Source organism: Tachysurus fulvidraco, chromosome 7 (genome assembly GCF_022655615.1).
Source record: "Tachysurus fulvidraco isolate hzauxx_2018 chromosome 7, HZAU_PFXX_2.0, whole genome shotgun sequence".
Taxonomy (NCBI): Eukaryota; Metazoa; Chordata; class Actinopteri; order Siluriformes; family Bagridae; genus Tachysurus; species Tachysurus fulvidraco.
In genome coordinates, this window is record NC_062524.1 from 18,665,090 (window position 1) to 18,690,257 (window position 25,168).

General features: G+C 37.7%; 3 protein-coding genes across 4 annotated transcripts; 1 reads left to right on the forward strand and 2 right to left on the reverse strand.

The window, feature by feature from the left end:
* The first annotated feature begins 894 nt into the window (after nt 1-894).
* On the forward strand, nt 895-13,580 carry anxa5b (annexin A5b). 2 transcript variants are annotated; one of them, XM_027174552.2, is made up of 13 exons: nt 895-1,015; nt 1,148-1,183; nt 6,195-6,279; nt 6,671-6,765; nt 8,293-8,406; nt 8,627-8,717; nt 8,886-8,965; nt 9,104-9,154; nt 10,022-10,115; nt 10,867-10,962; nt 11,315-11,373; nt 12,915-13,049; nt 13,130-13,580. In XM_027174552.2, the coding sequence occupies exons 2-13, from the start codon at nt 1,181-1,183 to the stop codon at nt 13,190-13,192; spliced, it is 966 nt and encodes a 321-aa protein (XP_027030353.1). In that variant the 5' UTR covers nt 895-1,015; nt 1,148-1,180; the 3' UTR covers nt 13,193-13,580. The 2 variants fall into 2 exon arrangements, with proteins under 2 accessions (XP_027030353.1, XP_027030354.1); XM_027174553.2 differs by having other exon boundaries at nt 12,927-13,049.
* A 4,699-nt stretch (nt 13,581-18,279) lies between these two features.
* On the reverse strand, nt 18,280-19,417 carry fgfbp1b (fibroblast growth factor binding protein 1b). Its single transcript, XM_027174334.2, has one exon. It carries the CDS (start codon nt 19,300-19,302, stop codon nt 18,697-18,699), a length of 606 nt encoding a protein of 201 aa, XP_027030135.1. The 5' UTR covers nt 19,303-19,417; the 3' UTR covers nt 18,280-18,696.
* Nucleotides 19,418-24,451: 5,034 nt separating this feature from the next.
* fgfbp2b (fibroblast growth factor binding protein 2b) lies at nt 24,452-25,168 on the reverse strand. Its single transcript, XM_027174311.2, has one exon. It carries the CDS (start codon nt 25,141-25,143, stop codon nt 24,469-24,471), a length of 675 nt encoding a protein of 224 aa, XP_027030112.1. The 5' UTR covers nt 25,144-25,168; the 3' UTR covers nt 24,452-24,468.

Genomic DNA, 25,168 nt, shown 5'->3' on the forward strand with positions numbered 1-25,168 from the left:
ATTGTAGTGCTTTGATCTGAATGCGAAAAGGTCCGTTTTAGTTTCATTTGACCCGAGAACCCAGAAATGTCTTTTTTCTTCTTTTTTTTTACTATCTCATCAGTCTCCATGATAACAAACTCATGAGCCAAATACTGTAAAATGAAAATGAGTTGTTCTTTTCTAAACTGAGATGTGTTCCAGTTCTAATTGTAAAGCATTGAGCTATGACACTCAGACGGTTCAAAAGACAAGTGAAACAAGTTAAGTCACCTGCACTACAATGCATTTGGAGTTAAACTCTGAGGAAATAACTCAGTGGAACTGGGAATACCTGATCTACTAACGCAGATTTGTGGACTGTGCTAAGGAACTCACTTTACTTGTTATTAATCATTGTTTGTAGACTATTGAGGTGTGTTTCTTAAGCACCTAGTGAGCCTCAAGTTAACTCAGACAAGCTTTTAATATACATATGAAGACATTAATATATGGTGCTTACAATGATGCATCATGTCCTCAGGCATCATTAGTGATATTTTCATGACAGAATGTCAGCTCATTCTGCATGCACTGTACATGATTAAAATAATAAAGGAGCTTGAATCTTTAAGTTCTCGAGAGTTTGTGTTCCTTTTGGCATCCCAGCCCTTTTTGTGCACCACAGGGAGCAGCTCTGGGTCCATCACCACCAAGTTGACCAGGAAAAATGTTATCATTGATAAAAATAATAATAATAATAATAAAAAAATGCACTAGAGATTATTAAAGTAAACACACAAGCTAACATTCATGAATATGTTTGTTATTGTTTTTATGAATTTAGAAACTCTTGCCCACTTTATAACTTTTGTAATTACGACTACAATTAACTTAATTAGTAAAAACTACAATACCCATAATCCCTTGCAGCTCGTGTAGCCAAAGGGTGCGGCTCTGGTGACAGTGAAGCCGTTTAAAGATCTGTTCCTCATCTCCTGACTTCACCATCAGCTTTTCTCCTGCAGCACTGAAGATCAGAGAACTTTTTATTTTGGTAAGTACATTTACATTTGTGGCGTTTCTTTGAACTACACTATAATTCGTGTAGGTGAGTGTTTACCTGTTGTGTAGGATTATTATACGTGGCTTTCATAATAATACATTCTTCACTTTTATTTCCACTTAGAGCTGCCTTGAAGAGCAGAAATCCTAAGAAAACATGGTGAGTCAAAAAATAATTCTATCACCACAATGCAAAAAAATAAATAAATAAAGAAAAATAAAAGTTTTTTTAAATGACTTTAAAGGCTTTGCATAGTGACAGGAAATTCCTAAACCAGCTTCCTACAGAGCGTGATTAGACCACTGAGATTGAGATCACTGATATGTCTATGATTTGCACAAAGCCTGAAGACTTGAAAACATCTCACTGTGCTGGTTTGACAGTTGAGAAAGGGCGAAGCCTGTACATTCCTCTTTCAGCACATAATCACTGTACACTCAGGAGAAAGGAAGAAAGAAAGAAAGAAAGAAAGAAAGAAAGAAAGAACGTTTCTACTAGTCTGTTTTCTCATTTCTTTTATTCTTTGTATTTAATTTGTTTAAAAACTTTCTGTATGTGTGTGTGTGTCTGTCTGTGTGTCTGTCTGTGTGTGGGTCTGTGTGTGGGTCTGACTGTGTGTGTGTGTCTGTGGGTCTATGTGTGTGTGTGTGTCTGTGTGTGTCTGTGTGTGTCTGTGTGTGTCTGTGGGTCTCTGTGTGTCTGTGGGTCTCTGTGTGTCTGTGGGTCTCTGTGTGTCTGGGTCTCTGTGTGTCTGTCTGTCTGTGTGTCTGTCTGTCTGTGTGTTGGTCTGTCTGTCTGTGTGTGGGTCTCTGTGTGTGTGTGTGTGTGTGTGTGTGTGTGTCTGTCTGTCTGTGTATGTGTGTGGGTCTGTCTGTCTGTCTGTGTGGGTCTGTCTGTCTGTGTGTCTGTCTGTGTGTGGGTCTCTGTGTGTGTGTGTGTCTGTCTGTCTGTGTCGGTCTGTCGGTCAGTGTGTCTGTCTCTGTGTCTGTCTGTCCTACCAAATCATCTTCTGCCTGCCAGCCAACAGTATCTCAGTTTAGATCAAGTGTAATTTGACCCACCTATTTACTGTACCTAAGAATTTTAAAGTATTTTAGATGACAAGTTATAGTACTTTTTTCTGAACAGCATAAACAACTAAATTACTTTAACAGCTCAAGTCTGATATAAAATGAGTCAGGACAGCTTTCAGTGTGGGACCTGTGTCTTTCCCTCTGTTGATGACCTTATTTTAGTGTTTAAGATAAAACACCTTCGAATTTTACATATACAACACACATACATGCTTGTGTTGTATTGATTTGTGGTTATTATGCACGCAATTGGAGCAGCTCATAGAGCAGAAATGGGGGTTGATATCATTTCCTTTGAAGATACAAACATTTGTGATGGGGGGAATAAAATCTTTTTATAAATATATTGCCTCTGGTAGGCTAGAAAAAAGTAGAAATACTTAGGAGCTTATTATTAAGCACCACTTTGGAATGTGACATGACAAGTTTTTCAATGCACAAATTCCCTTTTTTGTATTCTGGTAAAAAGCATAATTTAAGGTTACATTTCTAAATGTGGTTGTCAAAATAATTGAAGCTTCCCTTTTTTTGGTGAATTGTGACTCATACTTGGCTGTTGTGTAAGGATGGATATCATAAAGTTTTCCCTAAACGGTCTTCAAGCCATCCTTGGTCCAGTGGAATTTAGGATATAAGTTTTAAATGTATTCACCAAGCTAGAGGAGAGTGGGACACTGGAGATAACGATTATGAATCATTTCCCTTCTGAAACCGTGTGCTATATAAAGTTATCATCTGCCCACCGATAGAGACTTCAGTGCAAAACTCTTTGTATCAAATGCAGTCCAAAGCCATCTCCATGGTTTCTAAGTGTCACCATTCACAACAGTCTCATGTATCTCCATTATCTCACCAGCAGACTATAGACTTGTAGTTAAGAACTGCTGCTGCTGCTGCTGTAACCTGCTTATTGTTTGACTTAATTGTGTACAACTGAAGAAGAAGAGTAATGAGTATTAATCCCAGAAGTCGTTCCCTTGTGAGCCTGGTTTCTGCCTTTAGGAGTTTGCTCAAAACCGGTTTGCTCATTAGGGATCTAAAGATAAATATACACCCAGATTTCTGACCATTTAAAATGTAATTTCTTTTCATTACTTTTCATTTTGTATTTAAAATCGTGTTATGATTGAAGTGATTTACTTCATTGGAAGGGATCTAGGATCTTTGGCTGAAATAAAACGCCAAATAAAAGTTTTCCAACGTTCTCTTTTTTTTCTTGAGTGTGCTGATGACTCATGTGTGTGCTTCCAGTAGGGCGGGTTTTTCCTCTCCCTTCCTCTCTCTCTCTCTCTCTCTCTCTCTCTCTCTCTCTCTCTCTCTCTCTCTCTCTCTCTCTCTCTTAAATATCACTTCCATCTGCTGTGGTTTCGTGGGTGGGGTCATGTTTATGTAGATGTATGTGCAAACCTTGGCAAACATTAATAAGCCCTTTTAAACAAATGAAATGACCATGGGTCCTGGGCTGCTTGCGTTCTCATTGGAAAGAATAGTTGGGTATAAAAAGGAGCATTGAATGAAGCTAACGTATAACTGTTTATATTTGCATGTCTGAGAATGTTGTTGTCAGGTCAGATGTCAGGCGTTAAATCTATCGCAGGACAGTAGGATGAGTGATTAAGGCCAGATTAGAGATAGAACTGTGTGTTTTAAGCTTTTTGAGACATGACTCCTGTTTAAAATGCTGAAGTCTGTGTGCTTTGTCCTCAGGTCTAAATAATTGAATCTCTGCTCTTTTAGCCAGCATGTGATCTCACATCTTTCGACCCATAATGCCTTGGAATGCTGATGTTTGGATTGGGATTTGTGCAGGAACTAAAGATCTGACTCATATACACATAGTATCTAGGCCAAGGCCTTGACTTAATGCTGCAAAAAACATCATAATGTTAAAATTCTTCATTTACATGATGCTGTATCTTCCAGCGAGTACTAATTCACAATGTTTGAGGGTATTGAAGTGAATAATAAGAATGAATCGTTCTGTACTAAACACAATCCACCTTAAAAGCTTACACAGGCCCAGGTTTAAAGCAGCAACTGTACAATTACCATAAGATATTGTAAATTTGTTTATTCGCGACAATGCAAAACTAACATTGAAGTAAATTTAAGCTTTAACAACACTAAACGGCTAATCGTTTTTTCCCCCAGCTCTGATAAAGTTTTATATCCATTGGGTTTGGTCAGTATTTTGTATTCACAGAGCTTGAATAGAATAGAGTAGACTGCTGAAGATCAGATTACTGTATTAGCTTCAGAGTTGTTTTATTATTATACTCTGCTCAGTTCACCTCTATCGCAACAATCAGGACTGAAATCTATATCTGCTGGACTTGTACGTGTATTATTGAATATGTGTTGTATTGCTCAGCAGAAATTTATCTGTGAGATGGAAAAAAAGTGACTTATACCTAATGGGGACACAAAGGGGTCTTAAAGAGCCAAAACGTGTGTGATTTTTTAAAGAATGGGCTGAACTTCCTGTGATATGAGATACTGCTGACCTGTACATGCTCACGGATTACTCGTATACAACATCTGAGATCAGTATTATAAAAGCTGATATTGCGATAGCGTTAACCGAACATTATGGTACAGACCTAGAGCTAGACATCTGATGTATTTCTGTGTCGGTGCACGTTTAAGTTGCTTTCTCACATGCGCTCATAATAGTTATTGTTATTACACACTAAACTCTGACACCTACATCCTGTTATTCTGATATGCTGTTTAATAATAAATCCAAGTAGGAAGTACCAGACCAACATCATAACATCTAAGGGGAAGGAAAAGTAAAAAATCAGAAATAACTAAAACTAGAGTTCACACAAGAACCAGAGAGCAAGCATCTTTAATATGACTAGAACGCCAAGAATCTGCCTTCACAAAGGAATGTTTAATGTTAGCGACAAGAAATTGATTCGGTTCGTTACGCTAGTCACTGATATATGTCATTACTATGGCAACCAGTAGTAGGACAACATAGTATTACTTCATAATACAGCGACAGAGCGTAGCTTAGCATATGTGCCTTTGCTTCTCTTTGTTAAATGCTAGCTTTTCTAACGCAAGGGGAATATTAGTAACGCCATTGCACAATTCAATAAGATTTTGCAACACCAAATAATTTTTCTCTCTGTCAAGAGACTTGTGACGGTTGTAGGTTTACATGAACTCTTATTACTCACATTAAGGGAGTGACTGTAGACCAGTCTGATGACCTACTATACTTATACTTATAAAGTCTTATGTGTATTAGTCAAATTACTAATGCAATCTGAACCTGTGCGGTGCATTTTAAATATGCTACTGTATGATATATTCAGTATATGTTTGTAAGCAGTCTTACTTTAAAACAGTTCTGCATCGTTTTGCTAAACTTATGAAGAGTATAAAATCACGAGTATTTTGTAGAAGAAATTTCCCAATCCTAATATTTCATTTATCATGTAAAGTAAATAATGTACTGAAAACCACGTTACTGTGTTGCACTGTACAGTAGGTGTATCACGTTACTATATAATACCATTGCTAGCATACTCCTAGCTAATTGAATAGTAATCAATGCACGTGCTTGGTAAATGTTAATGTTTTACTACTTATTAAACACTGCAATGATAAGTGTGTGAGTATTTGAAAGCTTTATGAGGCTTACTACTGGGTCTGTTATTGCATAAGGGTTTACTTCAGTCTTGGACAGGATCTGAGTCATAAACCCCATTTCTCTCTCTCTCTCTCTCTCTCTCTCTCTCTCTCTCTCTCTCTCTCTCTCTCTCTCTCTCTTTTCCTCTCTTCCTACACTTTGGTTGCTTAGGCAAAAATTCCTTGTGGAAAATTACTCAGCTGACTTGGATTAGTTCTTAAAAGGACAGGCAGCACATAAATGGCATCGATTTGGAGATGCATATTAATAATTTGTTCATATCTTTATCTGTAAGATTTATTACACTGAACCTAGGCATCACTTTTTTTTTTTGTTAAACTTTTTAAATCCTACAGGATTACAGCCAAGAGCTACGGTTTTAAACTAAAGAAAAGAAACAATGCAAAATAAATAAACATTTTATTTCCTTTTTTTTTTTCTTTTCTCTGCCCAGGCTGGAAGAGGAACAATCAAGGCTCAGAGCGGATTCAACGCCAACGCTGATGCCGAGGCTCTTTTCAAGGCTATGAAAGGATTCGGTTAGTCAGAGTGCACAATCCCACAGAAGAGAGATTCAGTGTTTATAATTCGACACAGTGCCGTATAAGGCGGATGTAGACTCTTCTGAGATCTCTTGTGAAACGTATAAATTGTTACTCACTATATTGAATAGCAATAGAGCTTGTAACTGTTTGGGGGGTGAACAGTTATGCACTCTGTTGTGAATGAATTTATATCATCATAGCCGTAGTATATTGATTAAAGCGAGTTAAACGTTATTATAATACCAGACACACACACACAATACCAATGTATGTTTAATCTTCAGTGAATTTACTTATCCCATAATGCTTAGAAATTAGATATGATCTTTTGTTTGCAAGTGTAATGTAACATATACATAATACTGTTTATTTACTGTGTGCTTAGGTACTGATGAAGGGGCCATTCTGCAGCTGTTGACTGCACGTAGTAACGCTCAGCGCCAGGACATCAAGGCCGCCTACAAGACCCTGCACGGCAAGGTAAAGTCTTTTACATTCTATTTTATATCAAATTGTTTAGGAAACTTGAAAACGGTCTTTCAGCTTGTTGTGTAAATATATAAAGTTTCAAACAGTTAGATGTTAAAATGCTCTTTTTTTCCCCCCATTGATTTTTGTCCTTGTGTCTTTGCCTTCTTCGATCCAATTTTCAGATTAGATTCATTTTGTCAAAAAGATCAATCCAGGAACAAAACTAGTTCCAGAAGATTTCACTGTAAAAGAGGAACATACGAGAAAAAGAGGAGAGAGCTAATAGAAACAAGTGGATGAATAGATTAGGAGGAAATGAGTAGAGAACCTGAACTTGATTAAACAGGAAAGCAACAAGTTAAACTTTAATAACTTTTGTGGTTTTTTTTAAATCTCTTACTAGTTTAATAGATAAAAATTTGTAACAGTAATTCGTTTTCATGAATCATTAGTTGTTGGCTCGATACCGTACATATATATGTGCTTGTGTTGTATTGATTCGTTGTTATTACAGACACACTTGTGTGAACACTGGATAAGCCCTTGTGTGTACACACATATCCAGTGATGAACAGAGATACGTAGAACACAGCACGTGTTTGTCGAACGTTCAATGATCGAACTGTTAAAAGTCAAAAATGTCACATCGTATCATGTAATTGATTCATTGATGAGTCATTTTGCAAATGGTTTCTCAAATCAATATGAATCCATTCACAAGCACAAATTAATCAGTTGCGCGATACGATGTGCAACTTTTTACTCTTAACAGTTCCATCATTGGACGCTTTTGGACAAGCACGTGCTGTGCACTATTGGTCTCTGTTCACACTAATTTAGGGATCCATTTGCAAAATGATTCACAAATATGAATCACAATTCAGATGAGTTTTGAATGCAGAAGTGAAATTTTATTTATTTATTTTTATTTCTTTTATTTTCTAGATTTACTTAGAGAGGGGAGCTCATTTTTGAATGAGTGATGCTTGTGAAATGATTCTCTTAACTAACCTTAGAGAGTGCTCCTGACTACTTTCCTCATTCCATTTATACTGGAACATCTGTGAATCTTTTTGTTCAGAAGTACTAATTTCACATTCTCCTCTCTCTATTTGTTTGACTGTATATTACAGTCACACCCCCAGTGTAACCCATATGAGGATGGGTCCTTCTTGAGTCTGGTTCCTCTCAAGGTTTCTTCCTTTACCAATTTAAGGGAGTTTTTCCTTGCCTCATACTTGCTCATAGGGGGATAAATACATACAGATTGTGAACTATATATATCTAATAATAATCTTGAATTTTTATTCTGTTAATTCTTTTTCTTTTATTATTCGTTATTTCTTTTATTATTCCTTATGTTTACCTTCTGCTCTATGTTTATGTTCTGTACAGCTGCTTTGAGACAATGTCTATTGTAAAAAGTGCTATACAAATAAACTTGAATTGAATTGAACACTCTCTCTCTCTCTCTCTCTCTCTCTCTCTCTCTCTCTCTCTCTCTCTCTCTCTCTCTCTCTCTCTCTCTCTCTCTAGAGTTTGGTAAAAGAATTGCAGTCTGAGCTGACAGGGAAATTTGAGACTTTGATTTTGGCACTTTTGGACACGCCGACCATGTATGATGTGAGATGCCTGAAGAATACCATGAAGGTAAACTCACTCACTCACTCACTCACTCACTCACTCACTCACTCACTCACTCACTCACTCACTCACTCACTCACTCACTCACTCACTCATACACACACACACACACACACACACACACACACACACACACACACACACACACACACATACACAATATTTGTTTATCTTTTTCTCTCACACATTGATTTATCCGTTTTATAAAATTACTGTTTTTTTCCAGGGTGCAGGAACATGTGAAAAGTGTTTGATTCAGATCCTTGCTTCAAGAACTTGCAATGAGATTCAAGCGATCAATCAGGTCTACAAACAGGGTACGAGAATATGTTTTTTTTTTTGTTTTGTTTTTTGTTTTTACTTTTGTTCGGGTTCTAGTTATAATTAACTAGTTATATAGTTTCTGATTATGTGTAGAATTGGTTCAAGGGTCAGGTTTTGGCTTGGATACTAGCTGATAATAGTTGTGTGTGTGTGTGTTCTAGAGTATGGTAAAACCCTGGAGGAAGACGTGACTGGTGACACTACTGGAGCCTTCAGGCAGTTGCTGGTCGTGTTGCTGCAGGTAAAGTTAACAGAACAAGTGTAACGTGTAATTCCTTTTTACCTATGAATTAAAGACTGCACTGGGTCAGTATGGAGAATATAACAAGCATGGATAATCATTATTTCATTATTATAATGAGAAATGTTTTGGTTTTAGGCAAGCAGACAGCAGGGTGTACAAGAGGCCAATGTGCAGAGTGATGCAAAGGTATGGATTTATATTTATAAAAGTAAAATAAAGCTGCATCTCAATCAGCCCCTAAGTTGTTCCACAAAAGTAGCTTGATTTGGTATCTTTAGGAGTTCGAGAGCTGCTTGAAGATGTATATAGCAAAGTGGAAAATACTGCCATCTAGTGGTGTCTTATATGAAGGTTTAAGGATTCTGCCCTTTGTGTTATATCGCCATCTAGTGATCTGAATTCAGACTCTTTTAGAATGATGCTGGAATATCGACACAATAAAATAATGGATTTTTCTGCAGTTTAGAAAATCACCTCTTTTACAAGAAGTTCTCACTCTGTGTTTCTTGTTTTACCCACACCATCAAGATCCATCTATAGATAGATAGATAGATAGATAGATAGATAGATAGATAGATAGATAGATAGATAGATAGATAGATAGATAGATAGGCATTTAATTTCATTTTAATCTCTCCTTATGGTGTAAAAAATGAGAATAAGAAAGAACGAAGGATAAAAAGATAAATGTAAAGTAAATATAAATGTAAATGTAAACTAAAAATATTGAACCCAGTTGGTCACATGGGGCTGTTTAATTGAGTGATAAGGAAATAGTTGCTAAATTTTTTGCACATAACAATAATGAGCTTACACACTTTTGAATTTCAGTTCATTGCACAAATACGAACAAGTGCAAATGTTAATCTACCTGATCAGATGGAACAAAAGCAGCTGAGTTGTCAAGATCAACACCAGTGAAATGATTGTAGAATGTAACATTGACTTTATGTACAATGTTTTCAAACATGACTTTATTTTCTTTGTGTTTTTATTTAATAATGAATGGTTGTCTGTGTGTGTCTGTGTGTATGTGTGTCTGTCTGCATGCAGACTCTCTTTGAAGCAGGAGAAAAGAAGTTTGGTACTGATGAAGAAAAATTCATCACTATTTTGGGCAATCGCAGTGCTGAACATCTTCGGAAAGGTAAATTTCTCCCTCTCTCTCTTTCTCTCTCTTTCTCTCTCTCTCTTTCTATTGTCCTCTCTCTCACTCACACACAATTACGGATGTACAATATACGGAATTCTTTGCACCCTTCCTCACAATTAAACTTATAAAGTCTAGTCATTCCTATTAGACTATAACATTTTTTTATTCTCAGAGACATCTAAAAAGAAAATTTGACATTGTTGCGAAAAAAATACACTGTTTTTAAATACACTACTAGTCCTCATCAACTCTGTAGTTGCCTCATTTCCTCTTTCTGTGGTGTTAAATATGGGGTTTGCAGAGGTCACCTGTCACAGGTCAATAATAGTAATAATAATAATAATAATAATAATAATAATAATAGTGTCAAGTTTTTGGTAAATATGTAAAGAAAAAAAAAAATAGGGGAAAATATAAAAAAAAACTATTAGAATTTATAATATTTAATCATAATTTGTTTTTATTTTTAAAAGAAATCCAATAACAGTTATATTTAAAAAATCTGGAAAAAACGATCATGCGATTAACAAATTGACCTGTTTATATAAGCATCCCATCATAGGAGATGAAGGAGAAACAGTGTGTGTTCTCTTCACTCCCACTTTTCTCAGCTTTCTTCTTTTTTCAGCCTTTTTTTTTTAAACAGACAGAGGTACAGATATTGTACTTGTGCTAAAACTGGTACACTATAACCAGGTCTCACGTTGTCATGCTTATTAACCAGTTGTGTGTTGGATTTTTGCAGTGTTTGCCGAGTATATGAAACTGTCTGGATTTCAGATGGAGGAGAGTATTAATAGGGAAACTTCTGGACACCTGAAAGAACTGCTGCTGGCTGTGGGTAAGACTCACACAGATGGACAGATCTACTCCCTTGTCCTCTCTCATCCCATATTAAGTACCTTGGCTTTTCTCCAATAGTGTAGATTCCCAAAGGAGATGGGGGTGAGAACTAGCAATTTACCCCCCACCCCCATTTATACCACGCTCATCTGAAACATATGTTGAAGCTATTTATTCCGAACTGATTGAGTTAATAAATCACATTTTTTTCAGTCCCACTATGTATTCATTGCGCCGTATGTGTTTCATTTAAACAAACGAATTACTCAGTCTTTGTATTCAAAACCAAATCTGTACTGTATTCTCTCTCTCTCTCTATCTCTCTCTCTCTCTCTCTCTCTCACTCACAGTAAAGTGTGCCAGAAGCGTTCCTGCCTACCTAGCCGAGTGTCTGTATCATGCTATGAAGGTAGGAGTTTGGCTTTATTCTAAATATTCCTTTATCCCTGAGATTCAATAACATTGTTACTATAGGTTTAATGTACCAGGCGCTAAAATGTTTGAGATATGCAGGTGTTTGTACGTGTAGTTTGAGTGGCTGAGGGACTGTGGGGATTAATGCAGTATAGAATTTCCGTGCATTTACTGAATGTGTTTTTAGAAGAATAATAAATTAGGAAAGCTTGAAAGATGGACTGTTACGTTTAGATGGAACCTGGGATGTTCATTTGGGATGCACTCTCTATTATAGGCTGACTGATGTGAAGATTTTGCTACCAAATTTTATATATAGCCAATAGTAATATAGGCTTTAAAGCACTATTATAACTTAAAAATTAAAATGCAATTTTGTTTACTTACAATGGTCAAATTTGTTCAGAAGTCTATCTTTAGAATTTCTAACCTTCTAAGGAAGCTCAATGTTATCCAGTTTTTTTTCTGGCAATATCATTATATCAGTCAGTCACTACACTTCCTGGGCCATATTCAGAGTTCATGAGGTGGAAAAAAGCTTGATTCTGACTTTAGACTTTAAGCCCATCTGAAATTTTAACATTATACCTAACATGTGTGTTTTGGACATCGGAGAAGGCAACATCATCTCTCAAGAAAATTATTTATAGATAGAATATTTAACAAATAAAATGCCGAACAAGTGAGGATGTGCAGGATAAAGGCTTGTTTGAATATGATTTAAATTTCATCTCGATGTTCTAAATGCTTGCTTGCCTTCTCATTCATATCAAGAAAAAAAAAGTAACACAAATTATTTTCTCTGCTCACTGACAAACTTTTGAAAAATCTTCTCTTGTGCTCTTATACTCCAAAATAATCCAGTATCCTCGGAAAACTGCACGGAAGTGGTTTTATATTTACACTTAAATAAATAACTCTCTCAGTGCAAGACTCTGAATACGGCCCTACGAGGTGTATAGCTACATACATACATGGGTGCTGTCTGTGGTGCTGAAATTTATGTTTCATTGACACAAGTGACTTAATTTGGATCTTCTCCCGCTTTCTCGCTCTCTCTCTCGCTCTCTCTCGCATTCTCTCTCTCTCTCGCTCTCTCGCTCTCTCTTGCCTCTTAGACTCTCTTTCTCTCTCTTTCTTGCTCTCTCTCGCTTTCTCTCTCTCTCTCTCTCTCTCTCTCTCTCTCTCTCTCTCCCGCTCTCTCTCTCTTGCTCTCTTTCTCTTCCCTATCTGACCCAACCTGATTCGGACTGATATAACTACTTTTGGTTTTCTGTTTGGCCTCATGTGGTGAGAGGGTGTGAAGGAAGGTGGCCCACTGAAAATCCTGCCTTCTGCCCAAAAACGAACCACAACGGTGTGGTAAAAACGCAACAGGGTTTGATTTCAAACATTCTAACTTACTTCCTATTTGATTCCAAATAGGTACCTAAGGAAAGGAAGTGTGTGTATATATTGTTGATATTTCAACATATATATATATACATCCACTACAGAGTGTATAAATGTTCAAAGCATTTTGCTGATGCAAATCAGCCTTCTCCACAGGGCATGGGGACTGACGATACAAGCCTGATTGAGATCATGGTGTCTCGCAGCGAAATCGACATGCTGGATATACGTGCCGAGTTCAGGAAGATGTTTGCCACTTCTCTGTACAAAATGATTAAGGTTTGTCATATTTCATATTGAGGTCATATTGTTTCAGTTACTGAACACTGATGCTCTGTCCTCTCATCCTCTTATTACAGGGCGATACCTCTGGCGATTATTCCAAAACCCTGCTTATCTTGTGCGGCGGTGATGACGCTTAACTCCACTCCTGGACCTTACAAGCAATTTTCACACTTTGTAACACATTGGCAGAAATATTTTATCTTTGTAGACGTTACTAATAGCGATACTAAGTAATTACATTGATAGTTCACAATAATGAAGGCAGGCTTAATATCCGGGTTTTTTTTCTTATTGTATGCTATTTTATGCTTGTAATTGTGGTGTGGTCCAAAAGCAAAGAAAGTAAAAAGAAATAAAGCAGGTCTCAGTAACCGTACTGCAAAAAAGAAAGTGAATAATATTGCCATATGATTTATACTGCTTCAAGAAATAAACATTATGGGCATTTTTTTTAAATGGGATGAAATGAAAAAATGTGACTCAGTTGTTTTAGGCTTGGGTGGAATAAACTACTGCTGACTGAGAGGAATTTTGCTTTGACCCTTCTTAATAATAATAATAATAATAATAATAATAATAATAATAATAATAAGAATTTATTTTTATTATTATCATAATTTATTTTTTATGAAAACTTGTTTGTTCACTTTATGGCTTGGGTGACTTATAGAAATAATTATGAATTTTCAAAAATTAACATTGTTAATACCAGCAATAAGGTTCTTGGTCCCCAATAATTATGTACTTTATTATTATTATTATTATTATTATTATTATTATTATTATTATTATTATTATTATTATTATTATTACATGTTACAGTATGCAGGCAAAGTATTTTCTGAAGATTGAGAAATGACTGAATAAATTAATTTGTGGAAATTTGCCATGTTTGGCACCCACCATGATGGTCTAATAACTCGGACGATCCACAATAGTAATGAAAGGATTTTGTTACAAAAAAATCTAAGCCAAATGAGCTTGATATGGAGAAATTAACCTATTAGAAATGTGAGCTGGGGAGGAATTAAGTGTGGCAAGAATGAAGCATTAGGTTCTACAAAATTCTCCAAACAGTCAAACATGTTATGACCTTCTGTTTTTTGGTCTGCATGTCATTAGACCAGAAGGTGGCATGAGAGAGTCCAAGACATTTTTGTAGAATCAAACACTGATTCAAGTGCACACCAGTTCCAGCGCAACTAAATTCACACCACCTCCTACAGCTAGTCTGGAGTTCGCCACTGTACTGCGCTCACTGTTCAGGGTCACCTGTTCTGGAACCCTGACTACACTTCAGACCTCCTCACTCTTATAACATCAGCATCTGATTACATATCCCCCTACCCACACTTTCCCAAAAGAGTGGAGCTTATTAAAACATCAAAGGGGAGCTAAATCCCCTTAGCTAATGCCTGTTGGTTTGGAATGGGGGAGCTATGTGTACGATCGTCAGGTAACCAAATATAGTTTACAGAGTAAAAACAACATGTATTAAACAGCACCTCAAGGTAAATCCAAAACCTGGGAGCTTGAGCATGACCAGCATAGCTGGCCAGAAAACTTTCCTGGAATTGTGGTTGATTAGACGTGTGCACTGGAACACAACAAAACCTTTTTCGTGTTAGCATGCTGGATAAACAAAAACAACACCAATTAACAATATATAATCAATTGGTTATAATTTTGGAAACTTAACAAAACTAATATCTAATGTGGTGGGTTGAAAGGGAAAATGTGCATGTGGGTTGAAAGGAAAAATAAAACAGCACATACTGTAGGTTCTTCTGAGGCAATTGTGAATTGAAGCATTGAGGAAATGTTACACATACAGTAGAGCTGGCATTTCTACCTCTGAATTTCTGTCTTTTCAGCATTTTACAGTATTTTTGGAAGCATAATTTAAAAATTTTATGTTTTGTGCCACACCACCTTTGGATTTGATCCAGGGATTGTGGAGCTGTGAGATAGCAATGCTACCACCACCACGTAACACTGTATCCTGCTAAACAGAGTCAAATAATAGGCTAGTAAAAATTCAGATTATATCAGTACAAACAATTTTTTTCAGTACCGCCTACACATGATACCAAGCATCCACAACGTACACTTTATCCAAGCGTGAAGTGTTTCACAGAAGATGGTTTGTAGTGATGTTCAGCCATGACCACAATGTTGATGAATAAAGCTATGCATAATTTTTTACTACTTGTTTGGCTACACTAAAACCAAACTGTCCAAACAAACGTGGGCTTCAGAAAACAGATTCAGATCTTATTACATGTATCGCACGTAGGCGCAAGAAGCTCAGCTTGCATGGACCTGTCTGGAGAACAAGAAGATCAGCTAGAGAGAATGCATTTTCTAATAAGGAACAGAAGACTATCAAGCGTCTATGTTTGTCAACGGTTAGGAACAATTGGCGTTCCAAAGAATTTTTAAACCTAAAATGAAACAAATGAAGACTTTTGTTTAGACTTGGTGGCATGTATGAAATATAAAATAACGAGCTTTAATTATTATATTGCTAATTAATAATGCTAATTTAATGCTACTCAGTTTAACACATTCCCATTAACATTAAATACTGTAGCAACTGTAGTATCTATTTAGTATAGAGTCTATTTTACAGATTAACCCTTTAACCAGCACACTAGTATTCGACTTATGGGACATTTTCAATTTTATATATATATATATATATATATATATATATATATATATATATATATATATATATATATATATATATATACTCTGTTCACTTGTGAGACATGTGATTTTCCCTGAAATCTTACACAAAATTTTAGTGGTAATTTTAGATTCTTATGAACAAGACCTTTGGGCATCTTAAAGAGCAGAAATGGGTTTGATATCAGCAGTACATTTAAGACAAAAAACAGAATAAAACCTTTTTTTTTTGTTGTTATAAAAAAAAGGACTACAAATGGAATGCTGAACATGGACAGAAAAAAATTCGGCCTCTGGTAAAAAAAATTAAGTTAACTATTTTTTAAATATCAGATGATTATAGATGCTGTCATATTTTACAACATTTGTTATGGCCTGAGAATTTATGGCCCCACACATGAATGTTTTTAGAATGTTCTGGAAGCTTCTTCCTGACCTAGTTCCCTGAGGATATATAGATAAGTACCCCTCAGCAAGTATGGAGAACAATGGGGTAGATATTTGAGCATTAAGTGTGGGTGGGGTGCAAGAGTGGGCTTGACCAATCAGAGTGTTGTGCTTAAGGGGTGGGAACGTCATGCCATCTCAAGCCACACACGACAGAAAAATGTTGCTGAAACACCCAAAAACAATTCACATGGCGTGTGGTAGTGGGTGTGTGTATGGGGAGATTCCCTCGCCCTGTTTAATTCTATATGTAAAGGTAATCAAAACAATTTCGAGTCCATGTTGCTTGTCATCTCATGTATGAGCGTGTGGAAGTTGTGAAGGTCAGATGTGGTTTTGTCAATGGACTAATCCCTTTTAAAGGTCCGCTATTGTCACAATGGATTCATGGGAACATACCAAGCAAATATTACCTTTAGTATTGCAGGTGTGAGTAAGTCAGAGGAATTTGTTAGTGTGTGTGTGTGTGTGTGTGTGTGTGTGTGTGTGTGTGTGTGTGTGTGTGTGTGTGTGCGTGTGTGTGTGTGTGTGCGTGCGCGCACTCCCCTTCCTAGAAGTTCTGCCTTTCATCTTTTGTCTGGAAGTCCATGTGGAGATCGGCGCATGTACAAACACGATCCTGAATGACTTAGAGACTGGTTAGAGACACACATAAACACGTGCGTGCTATGGTATCATATCATGTGTGGATTAACATATAGTAAATACTACTAAACCCAGCACGATATAATATACAATATCTAAGTAGTTGAGGCTCTGTGTTGATGGTCGTAAGGTCAGGGTTCAAGCCCCAGGACCACCAAGAGCAAGGCCCTTAACCCTCCTTGCTGCAGGGGGTTGCATCATAGCTGCCTCTGTGCCCTGACTTCTCAACTTCTTAAGCTGGGATATGTGAAGAAAAGCATCCCATTGTGCTGTAATGTGTGTGGCTGTTATTATGAAGTCTCCTTCTTTCAACACATACAAGTTAGAGCTTTTATTAATAGTCAGAGCATACGCTGACAGAATTGGTCTATATTCACTTCATGCTTGGAGTTTTGCTTGGGTGCACATGGGTTTCCGGTGGATTCTCAAGTTACCTGTCTGTACAATGCTATAGTGTCCATAGGTGTGAAGGAGTATGTCTTAAAGTGCCTTGGAATGCAAAGCACTCTGTGTACTTACTACAAAATATCTAGGGTGGAGTTCGTTTGAAGTTAGCACAATGCCATCAACCCTGAGCTTAAGTTTCTGTCTGTATCTAATTCCATAGTTTTCCCACATGTTCCTGTGAAATTTCTTTAGGTTCTCCAGTTTCCTCCTACTTCCCAAAAAACATGGAGATGCAGTATATGGATTAGCTGAGATAGACTGCCCCATGGTGTAAAAGATGGCCTTTACTGGCCAAGTCCTGTCATGAAAAATAGTCCTGAATGATCACAGGACAGTCTTTATGATTAGTTCTTCTGCACAAATCTACAATGTCCAGGTGAGAAATCTTTAGCGTATCCATGCAGGACCATGGGGAAACATCACACAAGAAATACACAGACTGCACTAGTTTTTTTTTTTTTTTAAAAAGCATTACATCCTGCTACAGTCATAAACCCAAATAAAGGAGGACTAAAATTTAACTTTCTCTTTAAAAATGAATTTTACGTCTAGGTTTTGGTCACGTCATACATAGAAAAAGTGCAAGTGACCTGCACCTGATGGATCAGAGTTGCACCTGAGTGCTAACCTTTGACAAAGGTGTGTGTTTGTGTGCTCAATATGCTCACACACACTGTTTGATGAACACTTTGCTTATCGCCTCCTCGTGTTAGTGAAGGCAGATAACAGATTCTTATCAGAAGGCTCTATTTGACCAAACACAAGGAAGTTTCTGTGTTTTTACATGAATGTGTGGTATTAATTTATTCATTAATTCAGTTCAGTTCTTATTATCTCTATTATCTATGCCATCAGTGGAATGTTGTTTTTGTGCCAAAAAAGAGAGAGAAAAGAACAAAGACAACATCACACATGAAACGATTCAGTTTTTGTTTTATTCAAGGACTCAAAAAGGTCAAATCCAGTTATAGAAAAAGATAAATGAAACAATATATAAAATTAAACCAAACTCTTTTGTTTATTTATTATTTATGTTTTTAGATAAAATCCATAATTTTGTTGCATAGAAAAATCTGTTTACTTCGTGGAGAGTAAAAAAAATCATAAAAAAAAACGTCCTCAAAAGATCCACATGGTCAGATATTCCAATATATAGTCCCCAACAACACACACACACACACACACACACACACACACACACACACACACACACACACACACACACACACACACACACACAATATGTTGCTTTAACTATACCAAATCTGACCACAACCTTAACCTAAGTAACTTTTATTTATTTATTTTTTGTATAAAAGCTGTAGTTTTTGTAGTTAAATAGTCAGCTGTTGCTCAGAGGGACATTTGGCACTAAACAGATGTGATGTTTAAACACACGTGATGTGGACACTCAGCAGTCTCTACTCTGGACCATGTGGAATAGAAAGTTGCAGAAATTCGCCCAGTCACTTCCGCACTTTTCCTGCGCGAGCTGTCGGTGATCGGCGCGTCGCGTGCACTCCGTCGCGCTTGCATCCTCCGACAATCCGCTTCTCACCGCCGGCGTCGTCGTGGCGATTTCCTTTATTGCGCTAACGAGCTTGAAGTGAGCGCCCTTGGGCCCGTTTTTGCACGTGCGCGCTTTGACGGTCCCGCGAGCGTCCCTGCACAGGTGCTGCTTCTGCTGCTGGAGTGCGCGAGACATCTGTTTCCAAAAGGCGTTGGGTTTGGTGATGAAGGAGGGGCAGAGCGCGGGCTCGCCAGTGTACTCGCACGTGACACTCACAGGATTCCCCTGGTTCACCCCGACGCACATGACTTTCAGCGTGTACTGTTTATCTCCACTCGCCGTCCACGTGCATCGCGCTTTGGCGTGTCCGGTGAATTTCCCCTTGAAGGCGACTCCGTTCTCTGTTCCATCTTTATTCCTTCCTTTCCCTTTTCCACGACAGGACGAGTCTCTGGGCGCGAGCCAGGCGAGCAGCAGAAACATCGCCAGGTTTCCGTAGAGTCGCATCGTTTCTCCGGTAATTCTGATGCACTAACACTAAAGGTGATGCACGTAGCCCTTGGTGAAGCCGTTACCGCGCACGAGACCTTTTATATAGTCCCGTGACACACCCAGGTACCGCGCCACCGTTCATGACGTCACTGCTGGGGCGAAAAGATCACGCGCTCGCGCTCCAGTCAGGCTGCAGTTCACTGAAACTTCTCTACTACAAACATCATCATCAGACATGTTTAAGGAGCTGTATGAGGTTTCATATCGCCTTCATCGCATGTGGAAGAAAGCAAAGATTAAAAAATAATACGGATTTTTAATTTAGCTGAAAATAATTTTATTTATCTGACATTAAAATCAAAAGCACTTGTTCGGTGTCATGGAAAAGGTCAGTAAGGACATTTAGAAATGACTGCTGTATTGTAGTCGTTATTAAAATGTCACAGTGTGTACTGTACAGTTTAAACTGTGTGAGAAACAGAGAGAAGAAAGAGAAAACCTCTTGTTCCAGCTTTTCTGATGGGGTGGGAGTGAAGGGGGGAGGTGGAGAGAGAGAGAGAGACAGAGAGAGAGAGAGAGAGAGAACATCTTTTGATCTTCCAGCTTTTCTGATGAGTGAGTGAGAGAGAGAGAGAGAGAGAGAGAGAGAGAAGAAAGAGGAAATCTGTCCCTCTCTCATCAGATAAGCTGGAAGAAGAGAGAGAGAGGGAGGGAGGGAGAGAGAGAGAGAGAAGTTGAGAGAGAAAGAGGGAGAGAGGGTGAGAGAGAGATAGAGAGAGAGCGAATGAAAAAAATGTCCTCTGTGTGTTTAAACATCATTCAAACAATCCAAACTAAACTGGGACACTTACACATCACACACTTGTGTTTGTAAAGCATTAACCTGATCCAGGTATATTATGACTTTGAGGATGTTGATGGGAACAAAATCCACACTGTTAAACAATCACTGCATGTCACTAGTTTAATGTAACCAGGTCACTTACCTATACTGAAGACCAATATGCTAATCTACCCAAAGTCTTAACTAAAAGTGCAATAATGATGTCTTATTTTACTAAAAGTGTCAAAGGAAACGTATAAGAAAGACAGAGAAACAAAGATTAAAGACCTCCAAGTCAAATTTCAATCATTTAAGTATAAAGTTGTTAGAGGTTTTGATTGACTCCTTGAAGCTGTCTGATTTGAAGTAAAAAAAAGGTGAAAAATAAGTAACTAAGTAATTGTACTTTGTTACTTCTCACCTGTGTGTGTGTGCAAAGACCCCCCCATTAAATTTTTTTATCTAAGTGACACTGATAGTTTTAACGCTTTAAAACCCCTCCAGTGGGTGTGTTTTTCATCTCCTAAAGATAAAACGAAGGCTAATATTTTTATTACTTTACCTGAGATTGGTTTCTCTTAACCATGTAACATCAGGTTGGTAAAAAAAAACTGTCCTGTCCTTTGAGCCACAAAACATCAAATTTAGTCATTTGCTATACGCTGATCATCAAGGTTCACATTCTCCATCTGGGCCAAATATCCCACATATCCTCACATGGACCTTCTGCTCAGGTGCCCAGCAGTGGTAGCTTAGTGGACCTGGGATTAAATCTCACAACCTTCCGGTCAATGGTCCAGCACCTTAACCACTAAGCTCTGAGCTTCCTCAGAAAATAGAATCTGCTCATTTGCTTGTTGTATACAGCACCAGTGTTGGTCATCCAATCCAGTCTGTCCTGCCTATCCAATAAAGTTATCCTGTAGTCCCTTTTACTCCAACGTCTGTCCGTCTTGTATGTCAGGTTTCTCAGAACTTTTTCCATGACCTCTAGATTGGATTCTGCATCTTCAATAAACAAGCTACAATTTGTCCAAAATGCAGCTGAAAAAGTTCTTACCAGGTCAAGAAAATATCATCATATACCCTAATTTTAGCATCCCTTCACTGGCAATCAGTTATGTTTACAATCAGTTCAAACATTCATACATAATGGGCTACAATCCATTACGCTCTTTGAGATATTCAGACTTCAGTTCCCAGAAAATCATAGTCCACTAAAGGCAGTAGAGCTTTTTACTATTTAGTTTAAATGTAGATTAAAGACATATCTCTTTAGCAAGGCATACACATAATACATCCAGTAACCTTGCACTCCAGTACATCTCCAGTACATCAGCACATAATCTAATGCTTACTAATATTATGAACATCATCTATGCTAGTTTCTCTCCACTTGCTTCTCTTTTTCTACCCATCCCAAGGCAACCAGAGATTATGCCAGGTCCAGTTGTGTTCCGCTTCATGAAGATTTTGCACATTGGAAGTGAAGATACCAACCCCGTAATCATTTCTAATCACACTTTCTGGTGTCACCCAAATGAGGATGGGTTCCCCGTTGTGTCTGGTTCTTCTCAAGGTGCCTTCCTCATACCGTGTAAGGGAGTCATAATATGCAACAGTCACCTCAGGCTTGCTCGTTAGGGATAAATACAAAAGAATATTTAAATATAAATCTAATATGAATCTTAGAAATGTTGTTCTATAAAGCTGCTTTGAGATGATATTCATTATACGTTATACGAATAAAATGGAAATGAATGGAATCGGATTTCCACACTGCTCCGGTGGCAGATTATATCGCAGTGTGTCTCAACTCACTAGAATTACTGGAACAGTCAGTTTGTATGTAAATTTGTTGAGTAGCTAGACTGGTGGTTTGCGATATCTGACTTACACTGTCAAACTGGGAGATCAGTCTGTAACATACAGACCTCAAGAGTTTTGTTGATCAGAGGATCAGGATTCAAGCTCCAGCACTGCAAAGCTGCCATTGTTGTGCCCTTGAGCAAGGTGCCTTGCCCTCAATGCTCCAGAGGTGCTGCGTCATGGCTGATCATGTGCTCTGACCCCACCATTGGAATATCCAAAGAAAGAATTTTAAGGTGCTGTAATGTCTATGTGACAAAATAAAGGCTTATTATTATTAGCCACAATGATCCAATTCAAACACAGATCAAGGACATGCTCAGTAAGAACAAATCCTTGGGGCAGATGCAAATGTAGTCACAATCATTTACAGAGTTACAGAACAGGAGAATTCTGGTCAGAGTAAACACGTCTAAGAACTCATACTCATAAGATCAACCAACAAGGCCGTCATATATGGAAACTGGCAAAACTTAGAAGAGGGTGCCCTCTGGAGGTTTGACAAAAAATGTGATCAACTTTACGGATTTCATTCATGACGATGATCACATTCCAACATTATACTCATACCTACAGTACAGTGAAACACTGATATGGTTAGATGCTTTAAAGTAATGTCTGAAGTTTGTTCCTGCCATACACCATAAACCAGAATAGATGAACTGGTTAATGAACTGGTTAATTCTAATGGTTGGGGTAACCATGGACAATCAACTGTCCTTTTCCTCTCATGTTGCTAATGTGACTCGCTCATGTCGGTTTCTTGTCTACAACATTAGAAGGATTCGGCACCCTCCGATCTACCAGCACTGCTCGACTGGTTCCACCATCTCTCAGGGTAAGAGGCAAGTATACTACAAGACTCTTCTCTGTTCTGGCACCAAGGTGGTGGAACGAACTTCCCCTAGAGGTCTGGACAGCTGAGACACTGGCTATTTTCAAGCGGCGGTTGAAGACCTACTTATTCAGGAAACACTTCAACTAGCACTTCTTTCCTTATCTTTTGCATTTAAAAAAAAACAAACAAAAAAAAACCTTTGACACTTTTTCATTTTAACTGAACAAATGTTTTAAACTCATGGTATCTTAAGTATGTAACAGTGAACCAGCATTAATGTATTCAATGTTAGAGATTTAAGCACTTATGTATGTCGCTCTGGATAAGGGCATCTGCCAAATGCTGTAAATGTAAATGTAAATGTAATGCACTGATATGAATATAATGAATTTCATTTTTATTTGGTTTTATTCTATGGTCAGATCTACTTATGTTTGCATTAGTTATGTCATTATGTCAAAAACAGGGATTCATGATACCTTGGAAAAAAAATGAAGCTCAAAAGTCACATAGAACACACTGAAAATGTAGTGTAGATTTATTACAAAAATTTACATCAGAAACAGTTTTTTTTTTCAGTATAATAAAGTATTTATTTATTCGAGATTCAGGACCAATTTACCGCAGATATATAAACAGGTGTTGATCTCATATATTGGAGCAATACAGCAACTTCTGCTTCATCTTCATTGGCTTTTTTTGCTTGTCATTTTATTGCAATCTGCAGCCAATTTGGATTCAAATGTCTCGTGTATCTAGATGAACAACAGGGAAAAGACAGTGCAACAGTTTTTATTATAATTTTATTATTTTTATTGTTTTAAACTATTTCATTTGTTCATCACACACACACACACACACACACACACACACACACACACACACACACACACACACACACACACACACACACACACACACACAGAGAGAGAAACAGGAGAAAACAGAAGACCAAACTCATAGTTTTGTACAACAGAGAAAAACCTGAGCCAATCCTTGGACCCTTGGATCCTTGGACCCTGGAGCTGTGAGGTAGCAACAAATCCTGTACCCAGCAAAACCTGTACCACCCTAGTGTTATGTCAGTTCTGAAGAATTTCAGTTAATATCAGTTCCTAATATGGGTAAAACTCATGTCAGCCTCTAACTAATATATATCAATTAAATTTTATTTTCCAATATAAAAGCATCTATGTGTAAAATAATGAAATAAGTCCATTCCAATCCAGTACATAGTTTTCTATAGATAATTAAATGACAAACACAGAATGAATCCTTATATTATATTTGTTATTGTTACAATAGTGTCCTGGATTTTGATTTTTTTTTTAAACATATCTAATCAATTATATAATATATTTTTTAAGACGAACAGAACTCAGATATATAAATTCATTGATCATTAAATAGATCAAGCCATTCAGTGGACTATGCATTGCTGCCATGCTAGATCGAAGAGTATACTAGTATTTTGGAGACACCCACTAATGGCTTGCATAGATAAAGAAGAGACACTGACAAGAAACTTTATTGGTTAATAGGTTAAAGGAAAAATATAATATGTACATAACATTTAAAAAAATATATTTGAATTATTAATCAACAGGATTATACAATGGTATGTTTCTTACTTGTGTATGAAAGTTCTTCATCACTGGAACCAGTTGATGACGTAGGAACAGATTCCCTGTAGAATCTCCCAACAGTGTTCCTCTGCCGCTTTGTCTGCCCAGTTCTTCGGTGTCTCTGTTGGTCTCTGTGTGGTGGTTTTAACAGGTTTCTGAGGCTGAATAGGTTTGAGAGCTGGATTCTTAACCGCTTTGGAGCCCTCTTTTGGCTTAGATGCACGTCCCACCTTACCAGGCTGTTGCTGTTTCTGAATTTTGGGCCAGGATGCGTGGAATACCATCTGTGCTTCATCTGCTGCAGAGCGGCACATTTGGGGTTTATATGTGCGGAGGCCGTGGCAGGAATTCTGTAATTTACGCATCTCCCACATGATCTGGGTGAAATAGTGCTGTGGGTTGTTGCTGTAGGACCGGCACAGGTTTGGCTTGCCCAAAAAATCGCACCAATATGATTTGCCCTTGGTTTTACAGGAAACACGCAGTTTTGTAGAGTTCTGGTAGCTCGATACGACCATTACACAATCATCTTTTGCTTTGTTGCTGAAGCGGATTGCTTCGGTCCTTCCAGCTCCGTCACTGCCGGTGATTTCACCTGGATTGCTGTGGCTGCTGTTACCCTGATTGCTACTCTGAGCCTGAGCAATTGTGGCCCAAACACAGCCGGCCAGCAGGAGAGCAAATTGGAGCGTGGCTCTCATGATGGGTAGCGGTCTGGATACAGTT